This window comes from Podarcis bocagei (assembly GCF_964188305.1).
Source record: "Podarcis bocagei genome assembly, chromosome: 10".
NCBI classification, from domain to species: domain Eukaryota; kingdom Metazoa; phylum Chordata; class Lepidosauria; order Squamata; family Lacertidae; genus Podarcis; species Podarcis bocagei.
Window position 1 is genome coordinate 5,029,961 of NC_138135.1, and position 13,548 is coordinate 5,043,508.

The 13,548-nt window shown below is 43.6% G+C and overlaps 5 protein-coding genes across 11 annotated transcripts in view; 1 reads left to right on the top strand and 4 right to left on the bottom strand.

The window, feature by feature from the left end:
* Positions 1 to 9,074, top strand: part of LOC308595745 (zinc finger protein 202-like) — a gene marked incomplete at its 3' end in the record, with an annotated part of 92,308 nt that extends 83,234 nt beyond the window's left edge. The window contains exon 8 of the mRNA XM_081210426.1: positions 8,686 to 9,074. Within this exon, the coding sequence (XP_081066552.1) occupies positions 8,686 to 9,074 (389 nt within the window). The remainder of the gene's footprint in view (positions 1 to 8,685) is intronic.
* Positions 1 to 13,548, bottom strand: part of LOC308595607 (uncharacterized protein) — a 191,814-nt gene that overhangs the window by 112,873 nt on the left and 65,393 nt on the right. The window lies entirely within an intron of this gene.
* LOC308595720 (uncharacterized protein) overlaps positions 1 to 13,548 on the bottom strand; it is a 144,852-nt gene that overhangs the window by 30,862 nt on the left and 100,442 nt on the right. The window lies entirely within an intron of this gene.
* LOC308595673 (uncharacterized protein) overlaps positions 1 to 13,548 on the bottom strand; it is a 30,725-nt gene that overhangs the window by 6,130 nt on the left and 11,047 nt on the right. For 3 of the 6 annotated variants that reach the window (XM_081210258.1, XM_081210257.1, XM_081210260.1), the window contains exon 1: positions 211 to 448. The exons of the other annotated variants lie outside the window; for them this stretch is intronic. The gene's annotated coding sequence lies outside the window, so the exon portion shown is untranslated. Of the gene's footprint in view, positions 1 to 210; positions 449 to 13,548 lie in introns of those variants that run through there. 6 annotated transcript variants of the gene reach the window in all.
* LOC308595690 (uncharacterized protein) lies at positions 5,120 to 13,256 on the bottom strand. Its single transcript, XM_081210315.1, has 2 exons — positions 11,707 to 13,256; positions 5,120 to 5,462 (listed from the first exon to the last, which is right to left on the bottom strand). Exon 1 carries the CDS (start codon positions 13,204 to 13,206, stop codon positions 11,812 to 11,814), a length of 1,395 nt encoding a protein of 464 aa, XP_081066441.1. The 5' UTR covers positions 13,207 to 13,256; the 3' UTR covers positions 5,120 to 5,462; positions 11,707 to 11,811.

The following is a 13,548-nucleotide window of genomic DNA, read 5'->3' on the forward strand; positions in this document are numbered from 1 at the left end:
CCTGCACCCAGAGCCCCCCCCCTTGGCGCCTTATATGGTTAGGGTTATGTCTGCCGCTGCCAAGGCGCCTAAGGGGCCAAGGAAAGCCCCCTTCGCAGCACACGTGCAGGGATCCAGGCCCTGCCCGTGGGGCTCACGGAAGGCGCTTTGGGGAGCTGGCGGGGGTCTCTGGGTCCTTTTCTCTCCTCTCCTCCCCCGGGAGCCCTTTACCGCTTTGTCCTCGCTCCCGAGTCTCATTTCTTTCCTGCAACATCCACGGGGGGCGGGGATCCTCCTCTTCCCATCCTCCTCTCCTTTCCGAAAGGCGCCCCCCCCCCGCGAGCTACGCCGCAGAGCAGCAATTCGGAGTAGAAGCTCCACTTGCGGGCGAAGCAGGCAGTTTGGGAGGGGGGCTCTCTCCCCTCATTCCGGAAACAGAAGCCGGATTGCGGGGAGGAGGAGGAGCAGAAGGAAGAGGTGCGACATACTGGGGGGTTTGAGGGTTGTGGGGGCGGAGTGAGAGGAGGATGTACCAGGGAGGGAGAAATTGAGGGGGGCGAAGGAGAGGAAGGTTTTTTCCCTCCCTTCTTCCCTCAGGGAATGAAGAGAGCGGGAAAGGGTTGATCCCGCCAATCCATTTGCAAAGCGGGGTCCCCCCCTACAATGTTTGCATTGCAAAATCCTTCCCTCCCCCACCCCACGCCATGAGCTTAGATCCGTTCCATGTTTTAGGACGATATTGGAGCACACTGAGTAGCGGGTTAGGCTTTGTGACTCCTGTGTTACGGAAAAAATGGGGCTTGGGCTTTTGCACACACGCCTCCCCCCCCCCCCGACACCCAGGTAAAATTCATCCCTTGTGTCTCCGTCAGAGGCAACACAATGAGGTCAGGAAGAAAGCAAAGCAGCTGTTGATCTGTTTGCGCGCAGAGCCCCCCCCCCCCATGCGAGGAATGAAGCAGCCCAGAAGTAAAGCGCGTTGCAATTTGGACACCCTCAGAAAGTAGCTCCCCCCCCCCGTCACTGAGAGAGCACCCCAAAAACATCCCCGGTTGCGTCACAAAATTGCGTTGTACACGGAAATCAGATCAGACTCCATGTTTTGGCAACATGACAAGTCTGTCTGTCAATCGGGATGCCTGACGATTCCTGCTCGCTGCCTTTTCCCGGCCAGCCAGAGAGATCACTGGAAAGGGCGGATTTCTTGACTCCAGAATCCATCATCGCAGACCCCTTTCATTCAGGCCTAGAGATCTGCTCTTTGGACCAGCCTGCTTGGATCATCAATGGATCATATCTGGATCATCCATGATGTCATACCCATCTCACGGGGGGGGGGGCTCAGGATGAATCTCCTGCCACGTGACTGGGGGAGTCTGGGGGCTGACGGGGGTCAGACAGGGCTGCTGTTTTGCTCTCCTTACTATTGCAGCTCAGGTTTTCCTGGCAGAAGTTACATCTCATCAAGAAATGGGTGGGTTCGTTGAGGAAACGGGGCTAAGCGAAAACATCCATTGAAAAGAGGCAAATGTGTATACTTTGTTACCACCCAGCGAGTTGTGTTGCAAAGGCCATTTGCAGAAAGGCTCCTATTGTATCACCTGCGGCTACATGCCAGAGTTTTGGTCTTTTTGCGGAAATGTGTCTGTGTAAATGCACTTATCCCCATGCATTTATAATGGCAAGACATTAAATCCCTTGAGATCCACAAGCGCCAGAACCATAAGCCCACATAGGAGTCCAAAAGCACAGAACGAAGCAGCCCTATCAAAAGCTGGATGTCTAACAAAAAATAAAATAAAAAAAAAATCCTTCCAGTAGCACCTTATTTGAGATCTTGTATAGAATGTCCTGGGAGATTGAAGTGTTCTCCTACTGGTTTCTCTGTTTTGTGATTCTTGATGTCAGATTTATGTCCGTTTATTCTTTGGCGTAATGTTTTTATTTTATTTTATTTTGACTAGGGCAGACCAACACGGCTACCTATCTGTAACAAAAACAAAAACAACTATTTTTTGTACCCCATCCATCTGACTGGATTGCTCCAGCCACTCTGGGCAGCTTCCAAAAGAATAGAAGAAAAGATAACCGAACATGATATATTAAAAGCTTCTTGATACAAAGCTGCTTTCAGGCGTAGGGCTTTCAAGGTCAGTGCCAGCACTTTGAATGGTGTTAACGGAAAAATCTGAGGGCTCCCTTGGACAAAAAGTAAAGACACCAACCAGGATAACTTGGAGCAAAACAGCAGCCTGTGGGCTTGGCCTTTATTGAACTGTTGCAACAGGGTATTCCCTTCACTTGCAAGAGAGAGGAAAGACCCAGAAAGATGGTCTGCAAGACCTTATAAAAACTTTTGAAATTCCCCTCCTCTAGGTCAAGCCCACCCCCAGAAACATCATGCATACATTACAGAAAGGAGGGGTTGAGGGAGGAGTTGTGGTGGTAACCTGAGTGTCCTGTCACCTGGCTGGTTCCTCCTTTCCCCCTCCCCATGAGTACTTTCCAGGTGACAATGGGGGGTTTGCAGTTTCCTGCCCCCAGAGGGAAAATCTGATTATTGTCCTTTGTTTCAGTCTGTGCTGAATCCACTCCCATATGCAAGTTCTTTGTCTTTTTGATTGTCTACTGTCTGGGATTATCAGGGCTGACATAGCAACTGGGCAGGGCTCCTGTGGATGTGCTGGGATGGTGAAGGGATTATGGCTGACCAGAACCAAGCCACCCCCCCCCCTTTGATAGTCCTTGTCACATGGAGTAAAATAAAATGGAACAGTGCAAATCCGATGTATGGTTGATTTTCTATGAATTTATAACAGAAATGTGGCGTATGTAGTGTGTGAGTGTGAGTGTGTGTGAAGTTTGTGCAAACAGAATGATTGGGGTGGGGGGTTCCTGCTACAATGGTGCTCGGAAAAGGACCAGGAGCCAGTGAAGATTTCTTAGGACCCTTGTTCAGGGGCCAGCTGTTAGGGGGCCTTTCAGCTGCTGTCCAAAACTGAATGTATCCCTTGCCGGAAGTAATCCATAAACCTCTCCTACTCCGCCTTCTCGGGATGCCATTGGTGCGCGATGCTCCGGCTCTCGAGAGAGGGAGAGGTGTGAGAGAGAAAGTAAGGGGGGGCAGGGTCCTCCAGAGCGAAAGCCCAATCCCTCCCTTTCCTGCAAGAAGTCGGGTGTGTGGGGGTCCCGTTGGTTCGGCTCTGCAGAGGCTGCCTGGGGGCGCCTGCTGGGATCCGGTGAGTCTCCTCTCTCCCAGGATAGGGCCCATGGGGAGAGCGGGGGTCGCAGCGCTGCATGGCGAGAGGGGGGCAAGTCAGGGCGGGGAGGGTCGCAGGAGGGCGGCAGCTCTGCTCTTCCTTTGCATGGATGCGCTGCTGGCCCCTTGGGGAGGGGTCTTGGGTCCAGGAGCGGGGAAATGCATGCAGAGAAACCCCATTCAGATGTATGGGTCAGTCCCTTTGTATAACGCAGGCTACATCCGGACATGAAATATACCCTGGTCCCTAAAACCTCACTGGTGCAAGGAAGGAAGGAAGGGAGGGAGGGAGGGAGGGAGGGAGGGAGGGAGGAAGACAGAGAAGCGAAAGCGCTTCCTCTTGCAGGGCAGAGTAAAACCTGTGGAACTCCCTCCCACAAGAGGCAGAGGCCACCAATCAAGGTGGCGTTAAAAGAGGAGGAGGCCAATCCGTGGAGGAGGAGGGGGGCAATGGGGGAATCCTCTGCCCTGTCTCCCGCATAGGAGGCAGCCCTATGGTCTGATCCTGCAGGCCTCATTTTCTCCTCCAGTGCTTAGTGTTGGGATGCAGCCAAGGAAATGGGGGCAAATGGCAGCCCCCCAGCTGTACTGGGTGATCCCCAGTCCTTGGATCAGCATGAAACTGCGACCTGAGCTTCAGCAGTCTTCAGTAGCTGGGCACGCACACTCAGCAGAGTAAACGCACAACAGAAGTGGCTGGAGAGGCATATGTGAGCAGATTTACAAGCAGTTTATTCAGCACACACCAGGACAAAGGAATCATGTCTCCTCTCCTTCACGTCCAAAGCAAGACAGCATAAGCAAAAGCTATACAGTGGTACCTCGGTTAAGTACTTAATTTGTTCTGGAGTTGGTGCTTCAGGTTAAGAACAGTTTCAGGTTAAGTACGGACCTCCAGAACGAATTAAGTACTTAACCCGAGGTACCACTGTAATCCGAATCTCCTAGAGCAGATTACAAAATTTTTAAAAACCAGTAAAAATAGTTGAAAAGACATCACAGTGGTACTGCAGGTTAAGTACTTAATTCCTTCCGGAAGTCTGTTCTTAACCTGAAACTGTTCTTAACCTAGACACCACTTTAGCTAATGGGGCCTCCCACTGCCACCGCACGATTTCTGTTCTCATCCTGAGCAAGGTTCTTAACCCAAAGTACTATTTCTGGGTTAGCAGAGTCTGTAACCTGAAGCGTCTGTAACCCAAGGTATCACTGTACTCTCATAGAAAGGCGAGTTCTAATTTATTTGCTTTTAAGTGCACACATATGCACCCATCTTGCATGCTTAAGTACAGCAATTCCAGGGCATGAGCGGAGTAGGGGCCATGTGTAGAGCAAGTGCCTCACTGAGGTCAAAAACACACACAGAGGCAGCAGGACTTCTTCAGTAATAGTTCACTGAGCTTTCAAAGCATACAGTTCTCACTGCGTCCCCAGTGAGGCACAAAGCTCATGAGAGCAAATCCAGTTTCAGCAGTAAGAAAATACAGCATGCAGGATATCTAAGTCAGGCACACAAACCGGCAGAAGGGAGCAAGGGAGGAAAGAGGCTGGAAGGACACAGAGCAATGGAGGTGTATCTTTCGCTTCCTGTCTTCTGGGAGGGAAGTCAGCAACTCGGCATATTCAGGGGCTTCACAAAGCAAAGCTTTCTGCCAGCTGCTTCCAGGCAAATGAGCATCCCAGAAACACACACTGTGATCTGTGGTGTGTTGCCATATCAATTGTTTTTGGAAGGTTATCGCGATGTGGTCTAGAAACCAATATGGGACAATATATCGCCCAGCCCTAATCCTCACTGACCACCAGCAATCCAGATAAACCCTCACCCTTTCTCTCTCAAAAGGTACTTTACATCTTAGATTATAATGACATTGTTTGGCATTGCCTTCAATATTTCATTACTATACAGTTTTACACATAAAAAACCAGAACTTCACATACACAACATGTGTTAAAGACTGATTTCCTCCTGAGTTCATTTCTGTGAAGAAAAGAGTGGACACTGAAAGGAAAACGTCCCATTCTCCATACATCTAAATGGGTTCTTACATGTGAGAGTCTCTGGATGTTCCTTAAACAATCCATTGTAAATAAAGCACTTTTTGCAATCTTTTTATTTAAACTGCTCCTCCTCTTTGAGTTTGTTGATGGTTTGTAGGGTTTCACTCCTAAAGTTCTTCCTGTCCATGAGTCTGTTGATATAGGACTTCCACCAGGACTGAACCTCTATCTACTTTCCTTTTTTAAAAAAGTAATATTTATTAAAGGTTTAAGGGTTACAGAAAGGAAAAAAGGAAAAAACAAAGTTAAACAAAACAATACATTACAATAAAGAAAAACAAGAACAGAAAACACTACTTATCTTAACAAAACAGAAACAGAAACAGAAACAGAAACAGAAACAATTAAAAACACTTATCTTTCATTTACTTGTTTCATTGAGCTTCTCACACCTCCTTTTTTGTATTCTAGTTCAGTTAGCCATTTCAGCAAATCCTTTCCATCTTTCTCAGTTTTGGTCCTATAATTTGTCTTGACACAATCTAACCTTACTTTTCCCCCTTTAGCCGATTAACAATCTATTTTTACTTCATCCTTTATAACATTTCTGCTAAAGCCATATAACTTCATTCCAACATCCTTCTAACATTCATTAATTTTACAATGTTTCTGTAAATAATCTTTAAATTTCTTCCAATCTTCTTCCACCGACTCTTCTCCCTGGTCTCGGATTCTGCCAGTCATTTCCGCCAGTTCCATGTAGTCCATCAACTTCATCTGCCATTCTTCCCGGGTGGGTAGATCTTGTGTCTTCCAGTGCTTTGCAATAAGTATTCTTGCTGCTGTTGTAGCATACATAAAGAAAGTTCTATCCTTCTTTGGCACCAATTGGCCGACCATGCCCAGGAGAAAGGCCTCTGGTTTCTTCAGAAAGGTATATTTAAATACCTTTTTCATTTATAGATTATAGATCATCTCCCAGAAAGTCTTAATCCTTGGGCATGTCCAACAAAGGTGAAAGAATGTACCTTCAGTCTCATTACATTTCCAACATTTATTATCGGGCAAATGGTAGATTTTTGCAAGCTTGACTGGTGTCATGTACCACTTGTAGATCATTTTCATTATATTCTCTCTTAAGGCATTACATGCCGAAAACCTCATACCTGTGGTCCATAACTGATCCCAGTAGGCCATCATAATGTTATGTCCAACATCTTGTGCCCATTTAATCATAGCTGATTTCACTGTTTCATCCTGAGTGCTCCATTTCAACAGCAAGTTATACATTCTTGACAAATTCTTAACTTTGGGATCTAACAATTCTCTTTCCAATTTTGATTTTTCCACCTGGAAGCCAAGTTTTTTGTCCAAATTATATGCCTCCATTATTTGGTAATAATGGAGCCAGTCTCGCACTCTATTTTTTAATTTTTCAAAACTCTGTAGTTTTAATCTATCTCCCTCTAGTTCCAAAATTTCCCAATATTTCGGCCATTTGGCCTCCATATTGAGCTTTTTCTGATCCTTCGCTTCCATTGGTGACAACCACCTTGGGGTTTTATTTTCTAGCAAGTCCTTATATCTTATCCAGACATTAAAAAGTGCTTTTCTGACAATATGGTTTTTAAACGCTTTATGTGCTTTGACCTTATCATACCACAAATATGCATGCCAACCAAATACATTGTTGAATCCTTCTAAGTCCAGCACATCGGTGTTTTCAAGAAGCAGCCATTCTCTCAGCCAGCAAAAAGCAGCTGATTCATAATAAAGTTTAAGGTCTGGCAGGGCAAACCCACCTCTTTCTTTAGCGTCAGTTAATATCTTAAATTTTATTCGAGGCTTCTTGCCCTGCCAGACAAATCTAGAAATATCTCTCTGCCACTTCTTAAAACAGTCCATTTTATCCAAGATTTGCAATGTTTGAAACAAAAACAGCATCCTTGGCAATATGTTCATTTTTATCACAGCAATTCGGCCTAGCAATGATAGCTTCAGATTTGACCATATTTCTAAGTCCTTTTTCACTTCAATCCAACATTTTTCATAGTTATCCTTAAATAAATTCACATTCTTAGCAGTCATGTTAACACCAATTTCACTTTCTTAACCAGTATTAATCCTGTCTCCTTCTGAAACTTATCTCTCTCAATCACAGTTAGATTTTTCTCTAAAACCTTTGTTTTCATCTTATTCAACTTAAAGCCTGCTACCTGACCAAATTCTTGAATCAGTTCCAATACTCTTTTAGTACTAGATTCTGGCTCCTGTAATGTCAATACCAAATCATCAGCAAATGCTTTCAATTTGTACTGTTTAGCTCCCACTTGTATACCTTTAACCAATTGGTCCCTTCTAATCATGTTTCGTAGAACCTCCAGGACTGATATAAAAAGCAATGGAGAGATTGGGCAACCTTGTCGTGTTCCCTTCTCTATCTTAAATTCTTCCGTCACTACATTATTCACAATTAATTTAGCCTTTTGTTCTGAGTTCCAAAACCTTGACCTACCCCCATCCCCTGTAAATTCTTCTTCATAAAACTCCAAGAGATATTGTCAAAGGCTTTCTCCGCGTCCACAAATATCAGAACTGCTTTAGTATTAATATTCACTTGTAGTTTTTCTAAGATGTTAATTATGTTCCTCGTATTGTCAGACAAATGTCTGCCCGGGAGAAAGACCGCTTGGTCTTTATGCATTTCTTCTACTAGCACCTTTTTAAATCTTTTAGCCAAAATATCTGGAAATTTTTTTTATAATCCACATTAAGCAACGATATGGGACGGTAGTTCTTAAGCTGTGTCTCTGTTTTCGGTATAAGTGTAATGTAATATTCCTTCCACGACTCTGGTGCCCTTTCCCCTTCCAGTATTTCATTACAGACTTCCTTTAAAGGTTGTATTAACCATTCTTTCAGAGATCTATAATATCTTGAAGTCAAACCATCCGGTCCTGGAGATTTACCTAATTGCATGTTCTGAATGGCCCCTTCTACCTCCTGCTCCGTTATTTTGTAATTCAGCATTAGCTTATTTTCTTGAGAGATTTTTTGTAGTCCATTTGTTTTCAAAAATCGGTCAATGTCCATTTCTTCCTGCGTCTCCTGTGTATATAGTTGTTTAAAGTACCTCTGGAAGCACTTTCTGATCTCCACTGGATTCTGTATATTCTTTCCTTCCACTTCCAAATTCGTAATGGTATTAAGTTTTTGTCTTTTTTTCATTTGCCAAGCCAGCAGTTTTCCGCACTTATTTGCTGATTCAAATGTCTTTTGTCTCATCTGTTTAATTTTCCATTCTATTTCCTGATTCATCATTTTCATATATTGTACTTGATATAACTTTATCTCTTTCAGGATATCCTGCGACTTTGGTTTCGCTCTCAATTTCTTCTCTCCTTCCTTTATTTTCTCCAGAATTTTGTCTTTTTTCTCATTTTGAGCTCTCTTCTTGATTGCATTCTGTTGTATCAGAAATCCTCTCATAACCGCTTTACTTGCATCCCAGATTACTCTTTTTTTCCACAGTAGTATTCATATTTATCTCAAAATAATCTCTCAAGGTTTTTTGGGCCTTCTTAGTCACTTCTTCATTCCTAAACAAAGTGTCATTCATCCTCCATCTAAAGGAACCAATTGGTGTCAGTTTCATTTCCATCTTCACAGCATTGTGGTCGGAGCAAGTTTTAAGACAGATTTCCACTTTACTGATCTTCGGAGCCAGTCCTCTAGTTACCCAAATTTGGTCAATTCTTGTCCATGTCATTTTGGCCTCAGAGAAGAAAGTTCCCTCTCTTCCCAGAGGGTTCTTCATTCTCCAGATGTCAACTAAATCCATATTGTTAGTCATGTCAAAGAAGGTTTTTGGTTGTCTACCATCCTTGGTAACTACCTGTCTCTGTGCCTTATCCATATTTGTAGGCACCACTCCATTCATGTCTCCCATCAAAATCATATTGTAATCCATATAGTCCATCAGAGTCTCATGTAGCTTCTTTAAAAATTCCGATTTCCCTTCATTTGGTGCATAAATGCCTACTATCAAAAATTTCTTTCCTTGTGATTGAATTTCGATTGCAACAAATCTTCCTTGGTCATCTTTAAATATAAATTTTGGTGATAGGCTCTCCTTTGCATAAAGGACTACTCCTCTTTTTTTGACTTTATCTGATGAAATAAATTCATGGCCCAATCTTTTATTACTCAATACCTTCCTGTGAAGCCTTATCACATGTGTTTCTTGTAGACAAATCAAGTCCAATTGTTCTTTTTTCAATAAATGAAAAACTCTCCGCCTTTTTTCCGGGGAGTTCAGTCCATTCACATTCCAGCTTAATACTTGCAGTGCCATGATGTAATTACTCTGATTTTCCTCCAACTGCACCCAATGCTTGCTCTTCTTCTGTTGGTGGTGTTGGTGTCACATTCACTGGGTGGTCCAGTCCAAAGGATAATGTTGCTATATCCAGTATTCCTCTATTTACTGATCCTCTGTCCGATGCTCTTTGCTCTAGTCCTCTGTCTGGTGATCTTTTGTCTAATGCTCTTGGCTCTTTTCCAAGTTCCTTCTGCAGATCTTCGTAGTTATTCAAAAACCTTACTTTATCCTCTACTGATCTTATTTTTATTTTCCTTCCTTTGAAACTGAAGGATAGGCCTTGGGGAAATTCCCACCTGAAGATGATTTTATTCCTTCTCAGCAGGGCAACCAAATCTCCATAACTTGACCTAAGGTCCAAAAGATGTTTCGGGATATCTTTAAATATTTCCACTCTTGACTGCTGTACTACCAAGGTCTTCTGGTAGTGCCAACCCAAAATTTTATCTCTCTCTTCTTTGGATCGGAGGGTAATCAAACAGTCTCTTACTCTGTTCTTCTCTTTCTTCCCTCCTCTCCCAAGTCTAAAGGCCCTCACGATTCTAAATTCCTCTTCTTCCAAATCCAAATCCCAAAAATCTGCAAATTCCTGCGTGAGAAAATCTATCAAACTGTCCTTCTCCAGTTCAGGTACAGCTCTGATCCTCAAATTCATCTGTTTTTCCTTGAGCTCAATCATAGAAAGCGTCGACTTGTGGTCCTCAAGTTGCCTCTGTAGGTCTGGGACTCTCTCTGTTTCCAGTTGTGTTACTTTAACTTCCACGGCAGCAACTTTTCCCCTGGCTTCCTCTGCGGTCTGTGGAATCGAAGTAGATTCATGTATCAGTTTCTCGATGGTTTCTGTGTTGGCATTCACCTTTTGTCCCAAATTATTTAAACTTTCTGTGTTTTGATCAATTTTAGTAGATGCAGCATCCACTTTCTTATTTAGCTGTTCCAATGAGTCATTTATCTTACTTAATGCAAGTGCTAAAGCCTCTTCTGATAACATTCCTCTTGGTTTAGAATGTGTTAGTACAGCCGCAGATGACGCAGAAGGGCCGGATGTTGACGCTCTTCGCTGCCAAGACTTCCCAGACCTTGTTGTTTTGTCTGCGATTGAGGAATCTATTTTTTCTTTTCCATCTGCCATAACACTTAAGAAATCCAAGGTCAGTCCCCCAGTCCCACAGTTTTACCTTACAGCTGGAAAATTCCCCTGCTCCAACTCTTGTAACAGTTTTAGAAACTTCCTCTCGGGGGAAACAGTTGCTATTTGTATTTGTATTAATCCATAATAACGCCTTTTAAGACACAGTTCAAACAATAAAGTTAGTTTCAATTTTCAGCTACTTTTCCTCCTTTTTAAGATCAGAAGAGGACAGCTAAAAACAATGTATCTCCCTTATTCAGCTAGCTGTCAGCGAACGGTCTATTCACAGTCAATGCATGTTCCAAAGTACGGCAGTCTTATTGGCAGCCCCTTTCCAGGTTCTGAGCAGTGGAATTTTAACTTCCTTCCCTCTCTCTTGCAGGTATATACGGTCCAAAACTTCCCCCCTCTTCTCCTGCATCCAAGGGGGGGGGGTCCACTATTTTTTAGTGCTGGAAAATTAGTCCTTTCCAATAGGCTTTCCAAGACTTTAGCTTGCAGCCTCTTTGCTTTAATCTATTTACAAAAGCAGAAGGCGGACTTCCTGTTTTGAGCCTCCCCGTTTTGGTACCAAATTAAGTCTTTTTTTCTTTAAGAACTTCCAATTTCTTCTACTCACGGGTAGTTGCTTTTAGAATCAGATTGTCCACAGGAAAAAGTCAGCGCTCTCCGGCAACGGCTGTGCGGCTTCGCTCCGTGGAAGAAGCAGTCGTTTCAAAGCTCCGCGCCGCTCACCCCACTTTGCTCTGGATCCCCGAAACTGGGTTTCCCCACGAGTAGGGGAGGCGCGAAAGGTGCCCACCGAATCCCACATTCACAGGCTTCACCCGCCTGTGATTTTTGAGGGGTCTCTGCCTTCGCCGTGGCGGCCAGACCCAGTTTCCACAGAGCAAATTCCTCCCGATCAGAGGAATTCCGCCATTACCAAAGGCGCTAACACGGAAGTCTCCGAACCTCTATCTTCTTTCCTGATATTTATAAGGTTTGTGTTTTGTGTGAGTTTGTTGACATAAATTAAGGGTTCCACTCTGACTGAAGCTCCTTCCACAGTCCATACATTTAAACAGTTTCTTCCCTGTGTGTCTGCTGATGTTTTCTAAGATTTCCATTCTGACTGAATATCTTTCCGCACTCCATACATGTAAATGGTTTCTCCCCTGTGTGAGTCTGTTGATGTCTTCTGAGTTTTCCATTATCACTAAAGCTTTTTCCGCACTCTATACATTTAAATGGTTTCTTTCCTGTGTGAGTCCATTGATGTATATTGAGGTGTCCACTCTGACGGAAGCTCTTTCCACACTCCATACATTTAAATGGTTTCTCCCCTTTGTGAATCAGTTGATGTTTTCTAAGGCATCCATGATCACTAAAGCTCCTTCCGCACTCCATACATTTATATGGTTTCTCCCCTATGTGAATCCGCTGGTGTAATTTAAGGTCTCCATTCTGACTGAAGCATTTTCCACACTCCAGGCATTTAAATGGTTTATCACCTGTATGAGTCCGTTGATGTCTTCTAAGCTTTCCATTATCAGTAAAGCTCTTTCCGCACTCCATGCATTTAAATGGTTTCTCCCCTGTGTGAATCCGCTGGTGTAATTTAAGGTCTCCATTCTGACTGAAGCACTTTCCACACTCCAGGCATTTAAATGGTTTTCTCCCTGTATGAGTCTGTTGATGTCTTCTAAGGTTTCCATTATCAGTAAAGCTCTTTCTGCACTCCATGCATTTAAATGGTTTCTCCCCTGTATGAGTCCGTTGATGTGTTCTAAGGTTTCCATTGAAACTGAAGCTCTTTCCGCACTTCATACATTTAAATGGTTTCTCCCCTGTGTGAATCCGTTGATGTATATTGAGGTATCCACTCTGAGTGAAGCTCTTTCCACACTCCATACATTTATATGGTTTCTCCCCTGTGTGAATCCGCTGGTGTAATTTAAGCTCTCCATTCTGACAGAAACCTTTTCCACACTCCATACATTTAAATGGTTTCTCCCCTGTGTGAGTCCGTTGATGTTTTCTAAGGTCTCCATTCTGACTGAAGCACTTTCCACACTCCACGCATTTAAATGGTTTTCTCCCTGTATGAGTCTGTTGATGTCTTCTAAGGTTTCCATTCTGACTGAAGCTCTTTCCACAATCCAGACATTTATATGGTTTCTCCCCTGTGTGAATCCGTTGATGTGTTCTAAGGGGTCCATTGTCACTAAAGCTCTTCCCGCACTCCTGGCATTTAAATGGTTTCTCCCCTGTGTGAATCCGTTGATGTGTTCTAAGGTTTCCATTATCAGTAAAGCTCTTTCCACACTCTATACATTTATGTTGTTTCTCCCCTGTGTGAGTCCATTGATGTGTTCTAAGGTTTCCATTGAAACTGAAGCTCTTTCCACACTCCATACCTTTAAATGGTTTCTCCCCTGTTGGAGTTTGTTGATGTGAACTATGTTTCCTCATTCAATGAAGCATATTCCACATTTCACACATTTTAATTTCTATTCGTAATGGGGGGGGGGGAAAGTGACCCACTTCAGAGTGCGAGGAAAGGGAATCCTGTTTGGGTTCCAAGGAAGAGAACCAAGGGAAAGAGAACACATCAAGCTCCATTAGCTCCTTCTCCTATTTCAACATCTCCTACATTGCCTCACATCCTACCCATGTTCCCAGTTTTTAGGAAGTGAAGTTGCAATGTCAAATGATAGTAATTCATTAGCAACTTTCATAATCCTCAATCAATGTTAATAAAGCAGCATGATTTTTAAAAGAATGTGCTGTATGATCTCATGCCCGTCTTCTGAC